At 46.4% G+C, this 21,885-nt stretch overlaps 1 protein-coding gene across 1 annotated transcript; it reads right to left on the reverse strand.

Annotated features, from left to right (window-relative positions):
- Nucleotides 1-705: 705 nt before the first annotated feature.
- On the reverse strand, nucleotides 706-19,344 carry LOC116948152 (G protein-activated inward rectifier potassium channel 4-like). Its single transcript, XM_032964567.2, has 7 exons — nucleotides 19,141-19,344; nucleotides 15,608-15,906; nucleotides 8,436-8,764; nucleotides 7,508-7,790; nucleotides 5,693-5,894; nucleotides 3,294-3,391; nucleotides 706-2,836 (listed from the first exon to the last, which is right to left on the reverse strand). The coding sequence occupies exons 2-7, from the start codon at nucleotides 15,716-15,718 to the stop codon at nucleotides 2,735-2,737; spliced, it is 1,125 nt and encodes a 374-aa protein (XP_032820458.1). The 5' UTR covers nucleotides 15,719-15,906; nucleotides 19,141-19,344; the 3' UTR covers nucleotides 706-2,734.
- Between the last annotated feature and the right edge of the window lie 2,541 nt (nucleotides 19,345-21,885).

A 21,885-nucleotide genomic window follows, 5' to 3' on the forward strand; every position in this document is an offset into this window, starting at 1 on the left:
TGTCCCCTGATGATGCTGATTGTTGTAATTGCTGGCAAAACGACACGGTACTCGGATTGTAAATGTCGTAGTGGGCTTACTCTCCAACACACCGGTGTGCTGTACTAGCAACGAATTGGCATAAATATAAATGTGTCGTTAAACCCGCCACCACCCGACACAACCAAGGGGTGAGGTTTGTCACGTAAGCAGAACGTGGCCAATTCGTTACTAGTTCAGCAACACCGTTGTGTGTTGGAGAGCAAAGCCACAACATTTACAATCAGTCGTACGACGTTTCGCCAGTAATAACAACCGGCACCATCAGGCGGACAGCCACATTTGTGTAGAAATCCTCCTCCTGTTTAGTTCCTTAAATAGAGGGGTAGTTGTGATGGCATCGCTCGTGAGCCCTTCACGTGCGAAGGGGAGGGAGATTAATGGCCATACCTTTCTTTCAGTGTTGAGGCATAAACACATTGGCACGTTTTGTTCCCGTGCCAAATTTATTAATTGGATGTCGGGTGGTGGAGGGTTCATCAACACGCATTTTACTGAGCCGAAAGAAATCAAGTATGAGGATGCAACTAAAAAATGCGTTCAAGCCATATCCTGTCTGGACTGAAATGTTCGATGCCAGTGGTGATGGGAGTGAAGCCAAAGAGAACATTTCATCCGTTCTCTTGGATTAACCATCCTCGAGGATTTTAAACAGTCACACACATAAACAATCTCAATTTTATTAACAGCGCAAATAAATACTAGATAGCGGGAGGAAATAAAATATAATTACGGTTTAAAATGTTTATTCGCTCTTATAAATTCATTACACTCAGTGGCTAATGTACACATTAAATGTTTGTATTATTATTTACAACTAGTAATGAAGTATTGTACATTTGTGTGTGTAATCTTGGTAGATTCCAAGGTGGCCATGTGGCAGTACAGCAAGCGATTATTGACTTTTGGTGTGCATCGTTACCTGTTACCCAATCATGTATGGGTATTCCATGGATACTCCAGTTTACTCCAAAATGCTAAATACTAAGAGTGTTGAGACTCAGCAAGGCTGTCTTGCGTAAACAAGTCAAATACATGCCTCATCATTTAAGCATACCTAAGTGTTCATATCCTGATTTAAAGCTTTCGTGACTGCAGGAATTCATATTCTTGGTTCTTTCGGTAAAGTCACGTAGAAGGGAAACAATAAAATAATTAAAATATTAAACAATACAATTCTCACGACGCTTCGACTGCAACACAAGCAATCATCATCAGGTGTGTGAGAATTGTATTGTTTTATATTTTTATTATTTTATTGTTTCCCTTCTACGTGACTTTACCGAAAGAACCAAGAATATGTTCACATCCTGTTTAAAGCCCTGAACCAGTGGTGGAATTTCCACATTCCTATCGTAGCGGTGTTTATATCGGGCAACCACCGTTGTGGTGCCACGGTGGCAAGATTTTAACTACCTCGCCGGGTATACAGGAGGTTGTGGGTTCCACCCCGACGCTGACGCCTGCAAATTTCGAGTTTGCATGTTCTCCCCGTGGTCGCGTGGATTGTTCTCCGGGTCCTCCGCTTTTTCCCTCCGCATTTACAAACATGCATTTAGATTATTTGGTTGCTATACATTTCCACACGATAAGCCACTTGGTTGAGCTTCTGAAAAAGGGCTATATAGATCAGTGGGTGTTACCTGGTAAAATAAAAATAGTCGTTTAATAGTAAACAGTAAATACATAAGTAGTACATTAAAAATCTAAATCTTGACTTAAAGCTTCCATGACTGCAGGAATTCATATTCTTTGGGTCTTTCGGTGAAGTCACGTAGATAGGTTCAAATAATAAAAAAATAAAAAAATAAAGCTACAACGTTTCGATCACAGCACAAGCGATCGCCGTATTTTTTCCTCCTGATGAGAGTCGCTTTGTGTTGTGATCCAAACGTCGTAGTTTTTTTGTTTATTTTATTTTTAATTAATTTGAACCTATCTACGTGACTTTACTGAAAGACCCAAAGAATATTAGGATTCTATTTTAGAACTCTAAAAAAAGAAGTGCATCGCCCTGTGTGAGAGAACAGTACAACAATCCGTGGAAGTAGACATTACATGATCACATCTGAAATACCTTCTAGTGACCTCTTAAAGACATCAGGCGACACTGTAATTTCTCACCCGCCTCCTACCGTGAGTAATGCTTGTGATATGACAGTTAGACCAAAAGTAAAATTCATTTTCAAAGCTAGCATTATAGCCAAATTAAGTACAGAGCCACATGGAATATCGTGGGTGGTGCTTTTCTGCAGTCATTGTTTACAGGGCTGAAACAGACCATCAACTCACGACAATTGAGAACAGTTTAATCACGGGCAGCAGAAAACCCGGATTTGAACTCTCAGTGGTGCAAACTCCACGCTCTGACCTCCGAGGGAGGTGATGTGTGGAGCTTGTAAAGGGGTTTCTCACCTTTGGGAGACGGAATGTTGGGGTGGCCACCATTTTATCGATGACTTGACCCAATGGACTCATTCATTGACCTAACTGACAAATCGTCCCAACTCCAGTCGATATAATAGCATTGGTGGAACCATCCAGCAGGGTCACCTCCAGGTTCTTGGGAAGGCCCAGAACACAGAATGTCACCATGCCAATTGTTGGGCCCTGTTTGGGGCAAAAGTGGCAAATGGCCAATTTTGCCCAACCGCCCCACTGACCCATTCTGGGTGGCCCCTGCCGTCCGGTGATGTTAGATGAGGCCGAGGGCAGCCTGCTGCTTCTCGTACATCTCCTTGGCGCTGCAGGTCGGCAGGTTCACCTCGTACGTGTTCTCAAAGCAGCTGTAGTCCACCTGCGGAGATGTGGAAAGAGTTTCATTTCGGTGAGGTTCATTCTTCTTTATTATGAATTAGCAAGAAATGTTGGTCGATTATTTATTTAAAATCCTCATGCATTCAGAGATGCTCTGTCAGTCGAGCTTTTTAGGGCTCGTCTGAAAACACGTTTATTTTCCCTTGCATATCCGTCAGTGTAGGGGTCGTATACCCTCTTAGTTTTAATGTTACGGGGGGGGGGGGTTCTTTCTCCTACTGGGATTGTCTTGTAAAGCGACGTGAGAGGGACTTGTGTGAATGGCGCTACATCGCACCGAGAGCTTTATACTCACTTGTCACCTTTCATTTCCCACCCCGTGAATATGCATCTAACTTACGCCGGTTTTTTTTGGAGGCTAAAAGTTACTCGGACAAAAACAAACAAAAAGAATCCTCTCCGGCTTCCTTGCTCGCTTACACTGCCAAGCCCGTTACCTTGAAGGCGCCCTTCACCAGCGACATCACTGGCTCGAAGCGATGGCCCCACAGAATCTCGTCGTTGGTGTAGGACGTCAGCGCCTGGCACGTCATACCTGGTGGGGTGGTGGAAGCGCGTTACGGGCGAATTGAGCGTTTAAACGATGTTGTTGCTGCTCCGTTGCCTTGGAGTGTGCGCGTGTTTGCTGGCACGTTAAAAGCTCAGTTTAACACGGAGTGGGTAGTATGCTTTCGCGACCAATATTACCCGTAATAAAGGGGTTTTCATTAGGTTATATCGCGTTTGATATAAATGTGTCGATGACCTACCACCACCCGACACAGCCAATTACAGTAGTGAGGTTTGTCACGTTATGTGCCGATTCGTTACTACTTCAGTACACCGGTGTGTGCTGAAATGTTACTGTTGTGGGTTTACTCTCCAACACACAATCGGTTAGTGCTGGAGTAGTAAACAATCGGCACGTTTTGTTTACGTGACCACCCTTACTAATTGGCTGTTTCGGGTGATGGTGGGTTAACGACACATTTATATTTACGTTAAAAGCAACCAATCTTTTTTTTTGGGAGGCTCAACCAGGCCACATGGTGAGCTGGCGGCCCCGCCTACTTTTACATAACCACGCCTAACTCAACTGCTAGCGCCGCAAAGTTGGCCAATCCCACTCTGACGTTCACTCCACCCAGGGACACAACTATAGCGGGGGGTATGTGGCAGCGTTACGTGACGCATAGGGGCCCAGTCGACCACAAGGTGGGCCCCGAATCAACAGATAAACGAGTTCAATTTTTTTTTATAAAAAAATTTACAAACAAAAAAATGTTCAACGTTAAATTATTTCAAAAAAATTACCTGCGGTAATGGACCAAGCCCGATTAACGCAATCTGGCTATCGTTTCAATGGATCGGCATAAAGTCCACCCCCTTTGAGGACATCCTAGACCGATGGCCCGGCATGAAAGCAAGACACACGAAAACCTAATTGTGAATCTTGTAACCTTTAAATATTTTTTTCATTAATACTGTCACTATGAGACAGTCTTCCTCTAAACCCAATACACGGTGCAACTAAAATAATATGTAATTATAGCCTAACATCTTATTGCGTGTACGTGGTTAAATACATCCGGTAGCAATTTCAGTAAAAGTGAGTCGGGAGAAAGGAGGGGGTGGGGGGGGCGAAGTTGTATCTTGCATACCCAGCCCCCTTGGAAATTGATAGTTGCGACCCTGGCTTCCAACTATTTGCTCAAATGCCCCGACCACGACTCTGGTATATCCGCCCTTTGCCCGGATCGTCGTGAGCTGAGCATGAGGCCAGACATTTTAAACGTTTCAGGGCATCGAGGCAGCCGTTCTAAAGTCGAGAGTTTTCTGGCCAAGCCAGGACGTTTGGTAGGTTCTTGGAATGTCAAATCAGTTTAACACGTAGGCTTTCGCGACCAATATCATTCACAATACAGGTTTTTTGGGGGGTTTCTCTCATAAATATATAAATGTGTCGTTAAACCCGCCACCACCCGACACAGCCAATTTGTAAGGTTTGTCACGTAAACAGAACGTGCCAATTCGTTTCTAGTACAGCACACCGGTGCGTTGGAGAGCAAAGCCACAACATTTACAATCTGTCGTACGACGTTTCGCCAGTAATTACAACCGGCACCACGTAGGCTTTCGCGACCAATATCATTCACAATACAGGTTTTTTGGGGGGTTTCTCTCATAAATATATAAATGTGTCGTTAAACCCGCCACCACCCGACACAGCCAATTTGTAAGGTTTGTCACGTAAACAGAACGTGCCAATTCGTTTCTAGTACAGCACACCGGTGCGTTGGAGAGCAAAGCCACAACATTTACAATCTGTCGTACGACGTTTCGCCAGTAATTACAACCGGCACCATCAGGCGGACAGCCACATTTGTGGAGAAATCCTCCTCCTGTTTAGTTCCTTAAATAGAGGGGTGGTTGTGATGGCATCGATTGTGAGCCCTTCACGTGCGAAGGGTGGCAGGGGGGAGAATAATCAATGCATATACATTGCAATGGGTAATCATTACCCGGTTAGGTTATTCATACGGTAATCGGCGTACATTACCAGTACGCGATCTAACCCCCAATAAATCCTGCATTATGAATGTCAAATCAGTCGATAGGGAAGACACTTTTACCGTGTTCATGCTATACCATAGATAACCATTTCTGCACAGCATGTTAACTTCATTATTGTTTTGACCATACTATATCATATGTTATAAAAAAAAACAAAGTACACTCTCGCCATGGGTGGCTTATCTTGGAGGATTACGTCTTCACCTGCGCGAAAAAATTGTCTTCCGCTCATCTTTGTTGTACAACTCGTTCCGTAATTGGTGAGCTGTTTCAGAGCTCGTACCGGTGGCTTCAATCGTCCCCTGAAGGATGACCACGATCTCGAACTCCTCGTGCTGCAGCGACTCCGCCGAGAATTCCCAGAACGGGCTGCTCGCATCGATGACGTGGTAGATGAGCAGAGGCTCCACGAGGAAGAGGCTGTCCCTCCCCGTCTCGCTGCCCAGGTTGATGTCCGACTGCTCCAGCGGCAGGAACTCACCCTCCTGCCGCCCCCGAGACGATTGAAGTGACGGGGCGATTGGAGGGAGTGACGCGGGGCAAATGGGAATGACGGGTGCAGCGAAGTGATATGACGAGACGATTGATATGACGAGACGATTGATATGACGAGACGATTGATATGACGAGACAATTGGAATTATAAGACGATTGATATGACGAGACGATTGATATGACGAGACGATTGATATGACGAGACGATTGATATGACGAGACAATTGGAATTATAAGACGATTGATATGACGAGACGATTGATATGACGAGACGATTGATATGACGAGACAATTGGAATTATAAGACGATTGATATGACGAGACGATTGATATGACGAGACGATTGATATGACGAGACGATTGATATGACGAGACGATTGATATGACGAGACGATTGATATGACGAGATGATTGATATGACGAGACAATTGAAACGACGAGACAATTGAAACGACGAGACAATTGAAACGACGAGACAATTGAAATGACGAGACAATTCAAATGACGAGACAATTGAAATGACGAGACAAATGAAACGATGAGACAATTCAAATGATGAGACAATTGAAATGACGAGACAATTGAAATGACGAGACAATTGAAACGACGAGACAATTGAAACGACGAGACAATTGAAATGACGAGACAAATGAAACAACGAGACAATTGAAATGAGACAATTGAAACGACGAGACAATGTAAATGACGAGACAATTGAAATGACGAGACAATTGAAACGACGAGACAAATGAATTGGCAGGGCAATTGAAATGACAGGGCAATTGAAATGACGAGACAAATGAAATGAAAATATTAGGATTAAAAACCCTCAATATTTCACGAGCCGCAATGCACGGTGGGTCCTTAATAAACAACGTCACGAAGCGGTCCTTAAAGAGCCACCGCACGCGGCTCCGGAGCCGCGGGTTGCCGACCTCCCTGCTAGAACAACAAGAGGAAGTGGAAGAAGATCAAGAAGAAGTTAAGAAGAAGAGGAAGAAGATTAATAAGATAAAGAAGAAGATGAAGGAGAAGAAGAGGAGGAAGATAAAGAGGAAAATAAAAAAGAAAAAGAAGAATTCAAATTTTGATTTAAAGCTTTCGTGACTGCAGTGATTCATAATCTTAGCTCTTTCGGTAAAGTCACGTTGAAGGGAAACAATAAAATAATAATATATATAAAACAATAAAAACGTCGTGAGAATTTTTTATTGTTTTATATATATTTTATTATTTTATTGTTTCCCTTCAACGTGACTTTACCGAAAGAGCTAAGAATAAGAAAAAGAAGATCAAGAAGAAGCTAAAGAAGGAGAATACAAAGATAAAGAAGAGGAAGATGCAAATAAAGAAAAAATAAAGGATAAGAAGATAACGAAGAAGGAAAATAAGAAGATAAAATAACAAAGAAGAAGAAGAGGAAGGGAAATAAGAAGGAAATGAAGAAGATACAAAAGACGAAGAGAAAGAAGATAAAGAAGACGAAGAGAGAGGAGATAAAAGAAGAATAAAATTGAACAACATCGCGTCGCCGCCGTCTCTTTCGTGGAGACGGCGGCGGCGGCAGCGTCGAGGCGGCGGCGGCGGCGGCGGCGGCGGGCACCTTGGACTGTCGCGAGCGGACGAGCTTGGCGCGGATGTTGGGGCCCACGAGGTGGGTGTCCCGCAGGTCGCCGAGGCGGAACATGAGGCAGATGTGGCCGTCGCGCTGCGAGACGACGCAGTGCTGCGTGAACACGAGCGTCTCGGCGCGCTTCTTGGGCCGCGCGATCTTCACGAACATGCAGCCCACCATGAGCGCGTCGATGATCGAGCCCAGGATGGACTGCACCATCACCAAGATGGCCCCCTCGGGGCATTGTGACGTCACCGACCGCGTGCCGTACCTGGGGCAGAACGGAGGCGACGATGGCTTTAACGTGCAGCGGGAAGCTGCACCAGGCAATATTCCCCCGTAGTAAGGATTTTGTTGTTGTTATGTTGGGTTAGATGGCAATCAAATGATCGCAACACAAGCAATCGTCATCGGGTGGGACGACCACAGCAAGAAAAAAATTGCTTAAGCAGCTGAAGCAGTTTTTTTTCTTGCTGTGTTTGTCCCACCTGATGACGATTGCTTGTGTTGCGATCGAAACGTCGTGATCTATTATTTTTTTATACCTACGTGACTTTACTCGAAAGAACCAAAGAGTGTGGATTCCTGCAGTCACGAAAGCTTCACATCAAGATCGTGTGCCGTCGTTAAACCCGCCACCGACCCGACGCTGCCAACCAGCAAGGTTTTGTCACGTGAACGAACACGTGACGATCAGTTTACTACTCCGGCGTGCCGGAGTAGTAAACTAAATTGCCAGGAGCCCCGTGCAAAACACGCTGATCGCGGAACGGAGAGAGGGGGGCGACGGGCGAGCAAGGTGGGGGGGGAGGTGGGGGGGGTGGGCATAGAAACTCCGCGGAAAGCAGAATCAGAATTCGGCGCAATCAGTACGCGGTGGTCAGTCGGACGGCCCGGCTCTTGGCCGTCGGCGTACCCGATCGTGCGCTGAGTCTCGACGGAGAAGAGCAGCGCGCCGAGGAAGCCGTCCACGTTGTCGAAGCACGCCTGGTGCCCCTCCTGGGGGTCGAGGTCACCTCGGATGAGCGCCATGAGCAGGTAGACGAGCCCGAAGAGCAGCCACGTGAGCAGGTAGCAGAGCGTGAAGATGGCGAGGAACCAGCGGTACTTGAGGTCAACGATGGTGGTGAACATGTCGGAGAGGAAGCGCATCTTGTCCTGGATGTGGCCCAACCGCACGCGGCACTTTCCATCCTTGGTCACGTAGCGCTGCCGCTTGTACTTGCCGGCCATGGGGGCGGCTGCCTGCGATGGTGCGGGGAGGGTGAATGGGCGCCGCGGTGGTGAGATGTTAACAACCTCGCCTGGTGTACGGCACGTCGTGGGTTCGACCCCGACCCTGACGCCCGTGAATTTGGATTTTTCTCCGGGCCCTCTGGGATTTTCACCTCCGCATTTAGAAACATTCGTTTAGAGCGTTTGGCTACAATACATTTACACGTGATAAGCCACTTCGTTGGGCAATAATTTGCGACCAGATCGCTTCTGAAAAAGAGCTATATAGCTCAGTGGGCCTTACCTGGTGAAATAAAAATAGTTTATTTTTAGTTCATACAATGCGATTACAACGTAGATTTATATGGATCGTATGGATGTTAAACTTCTTCTTCACCGTACGTAGTGTTGAATGTGGTGGGTTTTCTGGTGGCCGGTATGGCCCACTGCTGGGATCATTTGCTGCGCTGGTATGTAATAAGGGTGAGTTTCGAATTCACCTTTTTTTAGGATGTCAGATTTCCAGATTTGTATGGATGGATGTTAAATTTATTTTGCACCGTATGTAGCCAACCCTGCTAATGGAAGGTGCGGGGGCACTAAACTAAACACAAGAAACAGTTGTAAGGAAATAATTTTCAATCGAGATTTAAAAGTGCATAGCTCCAGTGACTTCCAAATATCGGAAGGAAGAGCGTTCCAGACGGGCGCATCTGAAAGCGTGCGATGCGGTGACCGATGGCTAGCCCAAAGCCGCTGCTGCTGCGGTGATGACCAGAATTCCCGTGATGGTTTAAGCTCCTTGACAATATCAGCAAGGTATTGTACCTCAAGACGCTACGCAGACACGGCGGGGCATATTTATTTTGCAGAGAGGCGTTCAAGTCCCAAGTCTCGATGTGAGTCTATGGGTTCCTACACTAATCCTTGGGTCTCTGTGTGAGTATATGGGCCCCTGTGCAAGGATACGGGACTCTATGCGAGTCTGTAGGTCTCCGTGTGAGTCTATACAATACGATTTACATCTAAATGCGAGCACATCTCAAGACACTGTACATGAACAGTGGGCATATTCATTTCATTTACTGGACGTAAAAAGGAAGTCAGTCGTAGGCAGATGGGAACACAGAGATCTATAGTAGTAGTTTTTAATCTGTGGTGCGAGATGCCTTTCTGGGAGTGCGAGACATGGCCAGATCTTTTTAGAAGGTAAATAATCCAAAAGACAAATTAAGCACGGGCACGTGAGTACAACTACATTGTCTAATCAAACCATATGTATTTATTAACATTGTAATTTATTTTTTAAAAGGGATGCAAATGCTGCAGTAAAGGTTAAGAACAACTGGTCTATAGAGCACTCATTACACTGCAGTTGTGCGTAGGAATACAGGGTACAATACTACTGTGTAGAATTAACGGGCCTTGCAGTGTTCCAGAAACTATAGAATCAGAAGTTGCACCCTGCTTACAACACAACACAACGGCGTTCTCCATGGCAAGCCCCCACGGGCCACTGGGGGTCCCTGGTGGCCTTTAGCGCGGCCGCTGACGTGCGCGGTCCCCCGGCACAAAACACAAATATTGACACAACACCCCCCATCATCATCACCATCATCATCGTCACCGTGCTGCTGTCAAACCCAATGATGGTTTCAAAATGTGTGCTCACACCACTGATGATGTCTTATCGGCCAAAGTAGTGAAGAGCGCTGAGCGACACGAATAGAGACATCAACGCGCGACACCCAAGCGTTCAAACATCTCAAAGCGATCCCATAGTAGAATGAACATATATAGAATAGGCAAGGTTTCGGACAATAACCCATCATAGCACATAAAGGAAGAAGGAGAGCTATTGCAAAAAAAGTAATCTATTACGTATTTTTCATTTCATGGCCACAGTTTTATTAACCCATTGTGTAATTTGTCCTTGTGCACAACTGCCAATGCAGGATCACCAAACAATTACGCTAGCCGATGCCTGATGAATTCCTTTAGGACAGTTGCTCTTTACTACATTTCAGAGAGGGGGCGGGGGGAGCCACTTTCGCCAATAAGACATCGTCAGTGTGAGGTCCGCCACACATTTGAAACCATTTGTTGTGTTTTACAACAGCACGTTCTCACGTTTTGTGAATTGTCAGTGGCCCACACTAAAGGCCACCAGGGACCGCCAGTGGGCCACGCGCGCCCTTGCAATAAAGACCACTGATGTAGGAGGCCATCTCCCCAATGACCAAAACAGTAATTCGATCCCTGCAGTCACGAAAACTTCAAATATAGAATGAACCGCCTCTACGGGGAGGGTTTCCACACATCTGTTAGAGCTTTTAGCAGACAACGGGACAAGAAAGCGCAACTAATCGCGGCGCTAACCTTCCCGCAAGAGATGCCGCGATAACAATGTAGCGGCTCTGTTGCCTACTTCAGCGATTGCTTCTTGCTGTGGTTGCCCCGCCTGATGACGGACGCTTGTGTTGCGTCCGAAACGTCGTGATTTAATTTATTTTATACTTTATACCTACCACGTGACTTTACCGAAAGAACCAAACCGTATGGATCCCTGCAGTCACGAAAACTTCAAATCTGGAATGAAGTAATTGGTTGTATAAGAGTGATACTCAGAGTTGCTCAGCAGAGGGCAGCATATGCCAACTCTGCAGCCTCCGTGAGTAGTTCAAGTTTGCGTTTACCATTAACTTGAGATAATACCGGGACAGAGATAGGGGCCGTCCATAAATGACGTCACGCGATTTTGGACGATTTTTGACTCCTCCCCCCTTCGTCACACGGCGTTACAAAAAGTCAACCCCCCCCCATCAAATATGACGTCACAAAGCTCTACCCCCCCCCCAAAAAAAATAAAACATGCTTCAAATCGCTTTAAACTATTGCCATTGTAGTGCGTATTTAATATGGCGCTGGACTCTGATGTTGTAGGAGAAAACATTTAAAAAGTCTATTTAATTAAGTAGAACGTGTTGTCTATATTTATTTAAAGTTGCGTATTTTGATATGACGTCACATTTCTCAAACCCCCCCCCCCCATCGTCACACATCGTCACAAATGTCTGACCCCTCCCCCCAGGTGCGTGACGTCATTTATGGACGGCCCCATATCTCTCGTTGGCAATCAACCTGCGACACCAACAACGACCAATGCAAACGAACAGCAATTAAGTAAAGCAATCAGACTCAAATAACAACAACACTAAATTTTGATTTAAAGCTTTCGTGACTGCAGTAATTCATATTCTTAGCTCTTTCGGTAAAGTCACGTTGAAGGGAAACAATAAAGTCACGTTCAAGGGAAACGTGACTTCACCGAACGAGCTAAGAATAACAACGACACTCTCAAATGGGAAATGTACAATTTTGCAAGAAGCGTCCATATGCCGGTGTGTAATGGTGAGCAGCATTATAGCCCTTGCTAGTCTGTGTGTGTGTGGTCAACGCAGACGTGATGCCTTGACAAAAGGTCATTTTTTTGGCGCTTGAACATCTTCACAACTTTAAAGCTTTCGTGACTGCAGGGATTCATATTCTTGGTTCTTTCGGTAAAGTCACCACGTAGAAGGGAAACAATACAATAATATTTTCGGTAAAGTCACCACGTAGAAGGGAAACAATACAATAATATTTTTTGTATTATTTTATTGTTTCCCTTCTACGTGGTGACTTTACCGAAAGAACCAAGAACATCTTCACGACTGTTTCATTCGCCAGAAAGGGTAAACCCTACTCTTTACTTTTTCATCATAACCCAAAAACGTTCGCGGATTATTTTAGTTTTCGCTTTTTGTCATCCATACTGCATTCGTTGTAACTTGTTCAAAACGAAAACAAAGAAATACATGACCATGCTTTCCCTTGCGTATGATTTCCCTTGAGATCAATGAATCAGAATGTATTATCACGGCAAGCGTGTTGGTATGTTTTGCCACAACCACGTGTGGTTAACGCAGACTTGATGCCTTGCAAAAGTTGTAATATCTATTTGGTGTTTTCTTAACACCTCCCTCCTGTTTTATTCGCAACAAAGGGTAAAAACCTATTCTTATTTTTTTGTCACAATATCGCGCGTGTGATAATGATAACAATCCACACTATCAACCCACCTCTCACCCGGAGGTCGCAATGTGCCATACACAGCTAAAAACATAAATAGAATTGTACGTTAAAAAAAGAAACCCACAGTATTTGCACCAAACTTTCTGCTCATGTTGGTGGATACTACCCGCGGTGTAAGCTTTATAATTTTCCATTCCAGCTGGCGTAACCAACTACCGCTTTTGGCTCTTGCGGCAATGTGGTCAGTGGCTCGATTTAATGCTAAACTCTTGATTCTCTTACGATAACTTCCCTCACAATGTCGGACGGCATATATATTTCTTTGCCGGCTTACATATTCGTTCAATGGTCACTCTATATCTGTTTAAAGCGTCTGATTTTCTACTTATTCTTCATCATCATCATCAATCATTCACAAGGCGTTTGGAAAAAAAGACTAACAGGCTAGAATAGTGTGCGTTTTATAGTTTTCTACAACTCAGCACATTCTCAGTTTGGTGAGTCCCTGTCTCTTCCATTTATAGAGGGAATCCTTTCATTTATCGTTGTTGTTGGGACACTGTTGATGTGCTTCTCACTAAGATCACTTGCCCCAACAGTCTATTAAGGCTACCCGGGGGATCTTTGCCTTTGACGCTCTAAAGAGCGATCCCCGCTGTTGTCGGGATACGGAAAAGCCAGGCCGCTCCTTAGCCAGGTATTCTGTAACTTAATGATACAGTCTGTTCTCCTATAACACCGCAAGTTTTCAAAACGCCAATCGGATATAACGCGATTAATGTATTGGGGGAACGCATTTTTGTTTTTAACGCGGTTGCGAATTTGGATATAACGCGATCGAGTGAACGGAACTACGTCGCGCGAGCAGGAAACGAGCGGTCGTACGGCTGCCTCGGCGTAGCGCCGTCGCACAAGGCGGGATGCTGCTGGATCCTTCTAGACGCTACCCACGCGCCTCAGTCTTTGTTCGGCCTGCGTACGCATCTCACGCGTTATCGCCGACTGTGCTTTACCCCTGTATTATATATTATTTATTACAACGCGATTTTTCCATAACGCGGTGTTCTTCAGGAACGAAACTACGGACCGCGTTTTAAGAGAACAGGCTGTACCGGGGTCAGTCTACAAATAATCTTTCCGGGGGCCAACTTTCACTCCGGGAATTTTAAAAAATATATATTTAATATACACTGTATGTATTTTATGTTTGTGCAATATGTATCTTTTTGTCATGTGACGCAGTTGAAGCTGTTGTTTTTCTGCCCCGATTTCAAGCTACTCCATCGCTGTACGCACGGCGCTTCATGCTGTTCCCGCTTGCCTTTCGTCATTTCGGTGGCACAAAGGCCACGCGCGCACACCGAGGCGAACTTAATATCCTGCTCTCCCTCGAGCCCTCGCCTTGGTAAAAAAAAATACAAAATCAACTTGAACTTGGCCGGAGCCAAACCTCCCTGTGAATGTGCGTTGAGGCGGGGGAGGTGTGGGAGACACGGATGTGCGCATTGTACGCGGAGCAGCTTTGGCCAAAATAACATTTTTAAAAAAAACTGTCTAAATAATCCTCTTTGGTTCTTTCGGTAAAGTCACGTAGAAAATAATAATAATAGATCACGACGTTTCGATCGCCACACCTGAGGACGACCGCTTGTGTGGCGATCGAAACGTCCGTGCTTTATTATTTTTCCTACGTGACTTTACTCGAAAGAACCAAAGACTATGGATTCCTGCAGTCACGAAAGCTTCGAATCAAAATGTATAAATCATGTTTCACTTAAAGATGGTACCGTTATAGCCGGGCGGTGGGCGGGTTTTTACACGTGGCCTGTGATTAATCAAGCACCTGCGATTTTTGGTTCGTGTTCTTCATGGGGGAGAGCCCGGAAAATGCACGCATGTGCAAAAATGGGCTGGTAATATTATTCGTCGCAAGACCGCGAGGAATAAGCTACGGCTTGAGGAGTCTCCATACCGTGTCAACCCACACGGTTTACCCCGCATTCTTGTAGGGGGGGGAAATTGAGTTATCAGGTCCATACGGCGTACAGCCGTTTCAATACGGGCAAAAAGAAACAAGTTTTTGCCAATTTGTTTGTGTTTGTGATGAGACTTTGTAGGATGAACGTTGAGATTTATAAGGGGCACGGGGTGACCAATAAGCTCTGAATTGGTCTGTAATAAGGTAGGGCACTGACAAGGGGTTGTTGTCCAGGTGTGAGTCTTTCATCTAGCAGTGGATAGACCACGGCTGATGATGACGACGAACAAAACAAGGACAACGATCCCCCCGAATAGCCTCGAACAGACTGTTGGGGCAAGTGCTGTTAGCGAGCACCTATGAAGGCCGGCACGGCACACGAGGGGGGGGGGGGGGGTGACCAGCACCACGCCCGGCCGCCTTTGCCTCCCCAGTGGAGTTGTTTACACACCGCACCAGATACTCATTTGAGGCTGAGTCGACCTAGGGGAGGCCCATGACCACTGCAGATATCCACCACCGATGTAGGAGTGACTGTGGCCGGAAATTTAAATCTAGCAACTCTGCAATTCTGTCGGGCATTGAGCCACCCACTGCGCCCACCGCTCTATCCATCCCACCCTGACGTACACAAAGACACATGCTCCCCGTGTAGCCTTAACAGGCAATTTGGGGCAAGTGCTGTTAGCGTGCACCGATGAAGGCCGGCACGGCACACGATGGGGGCGTGGGTGGCCAGCACCACGGCCGGCCGCCTTTGTCTCCCTAGCGGTGATGTTAACACGTGACGGTGATGAACACAAACGCACACACACACACACCTGTGCTCCCTGGGCATCGATGCGTTTGCAGCGCGGAGCTCTCTTCTCGAGGGCACCGGGGCCGTCTCCGACCAGCTGCCTGGGCAGCTTCTGCACCGTCGATTTTGCCATGGAGCTGTTGCTGCAGCTCTGAGGCTCCAGGGCTTTCCCGTCGGCGATGAGGTCGATGCCTTCCTCCTCCTCCTCCTTCCCCACCTCCAACTCCTCCTCGTCCTCCTCCTCAATAATGACTGCGACCGAGGCCTCGCCGTCCTCTCTTTGCCGGTAGCCTCCGCTGCCGAGCAGCGACGCCGTGAACTCTGCGGTGACACTCGACAAAATTAAGCGTACAATTTTTTTTTTAAAAAACAGGCAGAGTTATAGTTTAGTCCATTGGCTTATTGGCTTTACAGACGAACATTATCGAGTATGAATGTGCAAGCAAACTCTGTAACGGTGGCTACTTTATGGGTCTTATCATCAGTGGAGTCAGAAAAATACGCGTACGGGGCCATTGGTGGGAAATTATGTTTAAAAAGGCAAATGTATGGCTGAGTGCATTGCCTCTTGGCTTTTCAGAACAAAATTATTAAGTAGAAAATGTATTCACGCAAGCAAACTCTGGACCGGTTGCTATTTTATGGGTCACCTGATCAGTAGAGTCAGACTTTACACCATTGGAACCTCCTTTTCCAGTAGCAAAATATGAGGTTCCAGTGGTGTAAATGCTTACCCCGAGCACTCATACTCTGATGGTGCATTGTCTGTCGTCCCGACAGTTCTGTTTCTTCACCTGAAGAAGGCTACTTGTGTTGTGGCCGAAACGTCGTGAGAATTTTTATTGTCTTATTTTGTTTTATTGTTTTATTCTCATTCTACGTGACTTTACTGAAAGAACCAAGAAGGTTATCAGAGTTGTGTTTTTGTTTGCATTCCGACCGCAGGTATTGTGATCAATGCAAACATGATTCCTTGTAAAAAAAAGGTTTCAGTTTTGTTGCCAGATAAAATGGTAAAAAAAAACAATTATCAGAGTCAGACTTGTTAAACCCTTGGCTTTTCAGACCAACATGATCAAATGGAAATGCAAGCAAATTCTGAACCGTTTGCAACTATATGGTTACAACATCATCGGTAGAGTCAGGATTGTTAAAGGCATGCTGCTGGATAACGACATATTATTTGCAAGAGTACTCCACGTAAACTATGGGACCCTGTTCAATGCGAATAGTAATACTAAAAGTGGACTGTTTCAGTTTCAGTTTCATTTATTTTGGTATAGCCCTGTGAGCCATTCGGCTCTTGAATCGAGTACAACCGCAATAAACAAAAAACATGAACAAGAAAACATCTTAAAGTGACTATGTGTGACTGTGCAAACAGAAAATCCAGGGAAAAAACAGCAAAATATTCCAGAAAAGGCACCGTATACCAACGCTGTGTGCAAAAATCCCAGTGGAATGCAAGTCAAACAACAACCACGAGACAACTTAGATTAAGGCCATCAGTCTAACTCCGTACTACAACAAACAAACATGGCCAAACCAAAAAACGTTTTCACCAAAATAAAGCCATAAAAGCAATGTAACAGTGATCATAGGAAACTTAATACCGTACTGCGAAAGAGATGGAATTCGTTATTGTCCGATGACACGCCTATCAAACCCTTGTACTGCAGTGCCCCTTACATTATTACAGACCAATTCAGCTTATCGATCACCCCTGGCCCCTTATACATCTCAATGAAAATCCTACAAAGTCCCTGTGTAGTTCTATCCCCGTCAGTGCTCGTGTGTCCATGTACACGCACACCTATTTTTTCAATCGACTGCTAGATAAGGGCCTCTCCATCAGAATATATTTTTTTATTGATACCGGAAGAATCCGATGAGCTATAAAGCTCTTTTTTCCCAGATGTCCAGCAGGGGCGGGTCAGAACGTTACAACAACAAGCAACACAGAAACACTATAGGAGTGCAAAGTATAGTAAAGGTAAACAAATCACTTTTAAAAAGATTATACAAATAAAACTGAACTATTTTAATCCAACCTACTGTCTCTGTCTCTCTGTGTATCTCTGTGTTGTCTCTCTCTGCTTGTGTGTCTGTCTGTGTGTCTCCGTGTCTGTGTTTTGTCTCTCTCTCAAATGTAAAAGTTCGCTAGGTTTTGTTTTCTACCTGATGACGACTGCTTGTGTTGCAATCGAAACGTCGTATTCTATTATTTAAGTTATTTTCTTTCTAAGTGACTTTACTGAAAGAACCAAAGAGTCCTACCGGGTAGAGCCCACTGAGGTATTATTCTTTTCAGAGGCGACCTGGACACGAACGATAGCTCGACAAAGTGGCTTATTACGTGGAAATTTATAGCGGCTCTAAGAATGATCATCATGCCGCGTGGGTCAAGGTGGTTATCTGTCCATACTTCACCACACTGGTCAGTGCAGGTTGGTAATAGCGAGCAGCGTGGGTGAGCAACGTCCTGTTGCTTTGCCCAGCAGTGGGAAGCTAATGGCTGAGAAGACAGAAGATGAACGCGATGTTTACCCTAAGCGACGGTTTTCCCAAAGCAGTGCCACAATTGTACTCCGTATTCAGTCACGCGACATTGCCGTGACAACACATCAACAGGTTTCAACTCGCCAGCGTCAATTCTTTCCCGACGCGTCTATTGTTGTGTTCGGGACAAACGCAGGCGATTTCCCAAGGAAGCTTGGCCGATAACAATTGTCAGGAAAGTCAGCGACAGAAGTGTGACGGCTATTGTCTCTGAAATCGCAGGCAGCAGTTTGGGAATTTGACCCAGAATGTATCCACAGTGTACAGCCATTTGCACGCCAGGACCCTGAGAGATGGCGACTGTTTGAGGAGGCATCCAGCGGTGGATAGGTCACGGCCAATGATAATGATAACAAAAGAACAAGGCTGGCAGAAATAGTAAAGGCAATTTTTTTTATCATCTTATATTGGCAAAAAGGGGTCCCATAGATAATAATGTTTAGTTGTTTTAGTGTATTTCATGCAAATTGCATCTCAGAATCGCCGAGTGCGAACTACATATAAGCTGGAAGGTTGCCAGGCGGTTAGCCGGGGCCACCAACAATTGCCCAAGCTCTCGAGTCCTCTATATATTAAGATGTTTTCACACGTAGAAGGAACCCGGATCACCCGAAGGAAACCCATGCAAGTGAGGGGGCAACACTCCATCCCAGTGTTCTTCACTTATTTTCAGAGGGGGGCCACTTTCGCCGATAAGACATCATCAGTAGTGTGAGGGGCCGCCAACACATTTGAAACCACTGGGGAGGTTTGACAGCAGCACGATGACGATGATGATGATGGGGTGCGTCAGGGGCGGCACTAAAGGCCACCAGTTGGCTAACAGTGGCCCCGTGCGGGCCTTGCAACGAAGAACGCTGACTCAGAATACATTTGCGGCGTTGACGTTTCGACGGCTGCTTTGCCGTGGCCCGCTGTGGCGATTTTTAGCGGCGATTTACCCAGTTGTCCGAGGGACGCATATTTAACAAGAACAACAAGAAGCTCTGAGCTCACCGTTCTCCGAGTCTACAAAGCTTGAATTCTCCGATCCGTCCTGCCCCTCGATATCCACCGCGACTTCGGCGTCGGAGCGATGCGAGCCGCTCACGGACGCGCTGACGCTGCGTCGCGTCCCGACGGAGCTGCTGGAGCAGAGCGATGATCGCCCACCGCTCGCATCCTCGCTGCTGCCCGTGAAGTCCTCCCACAGGTCCAGGTCGGACTGCACAAAGGAGACCCCCGGGGATAAAAAAAATTTCTGTACCCGGCACGCCACGTCCAGTATAACCTCTCGCTATGGCTGTGGCTACTACTACTTGGCACGTGGCACCTACTCCGGTCTCGCAACCCGGCGCACCGCGTCCAGTATAACCTCTCGCTATGGCTGTGATTGCCACGAGGCACGTGGCACCCACTCCACTCCAATCTACCAGTGACTCATAATATTGCACCCGGCACACCACATCCAGTATACCGATCTCTATGGCTGTGGCTACTACTTGGCACGTGGCACCTACTCTGGTCTCGCACCCGGCACACCACATCCAGTATATCTCTCGCTATGGCTGTGGCGACCACTAGACACGTGCCATCTGCTCCAGTCCCCCGGCGACACATGGGAAATATTGATTGAGAAATTATTCGCTGCACGTGAGCAACCATGAATCATTGGACGCGTTACGCAAATTCACCACCCCCCCTCCTCTCCCCCTCGCAAAAAAGTGGGTCCAGGAATTCTTTTTTTTACGAATCAGAATTGCGATTTCATGATTTCACCCTCTCGTTTTCACCAGTGACGTGGCCGTGGGGTGTGCAGGAAGTGCACCTGCACCGGAGTTACGACGAGCAGGGTGCATCAACACGCGGCACGCACGAATCTGTGGTGCTGGTCAATCGGAAGCCTTCAGCGGACCTTATTTTCGGGGCACCCCATTTCAATGTGCAGCCTGTTCCCCTATAGCGCGGTGGTTGTTGCATTCCTGAAGAATACCGCGTTATGATAAATAAAATGGGGGGGGGGGGGGGCGGCAGTAAAGCGGAGTCCGCGACAACGCGTGCGTTGCGTACGCAGGCTGAACAAAGACGGAGGCGCGTGGGAAGCGTCTAGAAGCATCCAGCAGCATCCCGCCTTGTGTGATGACGCTACGCCGAGGCAGCCGTACGACCGCTCGTTCCTACTCGCGCGACGTAGATCCGTTCGCTCGATCGCGTTATATCCGATTCGAGTCCACGTTATATATATAAAGCGTCCCCTACTACATTCATCACGTTATACCCAATTGGCGTTATGAAAACATCACGTGGCGTTGCAGGAGAACGGACTGTCTAAACTCCTGCCGAGGTGAGAGAGAGAACACACGCTTGTGTGGAGAAGGGACGGAGATGTTGCGAGGTGGGAGAAATGCGGACAAGAGATGGATTTGAGGGGGGAGTGGGATGTGAGAGAGAGGGAGAGAGAGGGAGAGCGAGGCTTGACACAGGAGACAGACTTGGTGACACGAGTTGGATGAGATGACCAAGCGGGATACAAACAGCATACGAGATTAATTAGAAACGGGACCTTTTTTTTTTGCCAGTATCAAAGTATGAAAAAATAAGAATAGGTTTTACCCTTTCTGCCAATAAAACAGTTGTGTTAAGATTTGTAAACACCAAATAGAAACTTCATTGCCAGAAAGGGTAAAAACCGATTCAAATTTTTTTTCACAATATCAAGCGTGTGACAGCGTGTATTATAATGATCATAATTCACACTGTCAATCCGCCTTTCACCCGGAGGTTGCAATGTGCCATATAGAGCTACACACATCAATAGAATTCTACGTCCATATATGACGTCACGCGATTTTGGACGATTTTTGACCCCCCCCCCCCTTCGTCACACGGCGTCACAAAAAGTCAGACCCCCCCCCTCAAATATGACGTCACAAAGCTCTGTCCCCCCCCCCAAAAATAAAACATGCTTCAAATCGCTTTAAACTATTGTTATTATAGTGCGTAGTTAATGTGGCGCTGCACTCTGATGTTGTAGGAGAAAACATTAAAAGTATATTTAATTAAGTAGAACGTGTTGTCTATATTTATTTAAAGTTGCGCATTTTGATGTGACGTCACATTTCTCAAACCCCCACCCCCCTCGTCACACATCGTCACAAATGTCTGACCCCCCCCCGCCCCCTAGGTGCGTGACGTCATTTATGGACGGCCCCTTACACCAAACCTTCTGCTGAGATTAATTAGCTTCACGGTCATTCCATTTTTTTTTTACCTTCAATAGCGTTTTTTTATTTGAGCTTATATTTGGTGCACCCCCTTTGATACCATTGATACCCTTGATACCATTGATTCTCTTGATTCCCTTGATACCATTGATACCCTTGATACCATTGATCCCCTTGATCCCCTTGATCCCCTTGATACCCTGAGCATTCGCTTCGTATGCCTCGTGCCGCCACTCGCCAAAGACAAAGATCCCCCGTATAGCCTGTAACAGACTGTAGGGGCAAGTGCTGTTAGCGAGCAGCACCTCTGAAGGCCGGCACGGAACACGAAGGGCGTGTGGGTGGCCAGCACCGCGCCCGGCCGCCTTTGTCTCTCCCAGTGGCGATTTTACACGCCACGCCAGGTACTCATTTGAGGTCAAGTCGACCTTGAGGGGGGGGGGGTGGTGGTGGTGGGGAGGCGCCCCAGGACCGGTTAAAATAATCCCCACTGCCCTGGGGTCACATGGGGGGGGGGGGTGTTGTAGTGCCAGCGCGC

The sequence above is a fragment of the Petromyzon marinus genome, chromosome 32 (assembly GCF_048934315.1).
Source record: "Petromyzon marinus isolate PM22_M1 ecotype Great Lakes invasive population chromosome 32, UKy_Petmar_22M1.pri1.0, whole genome shotgun sequence".
Lineage (NCBI taxonomy): Eukaryota > Metazoa > Chordata > Hyperoartia > Petromyzontiformes > Petromyzontidae > Petromyzon > Petromyzon marinus.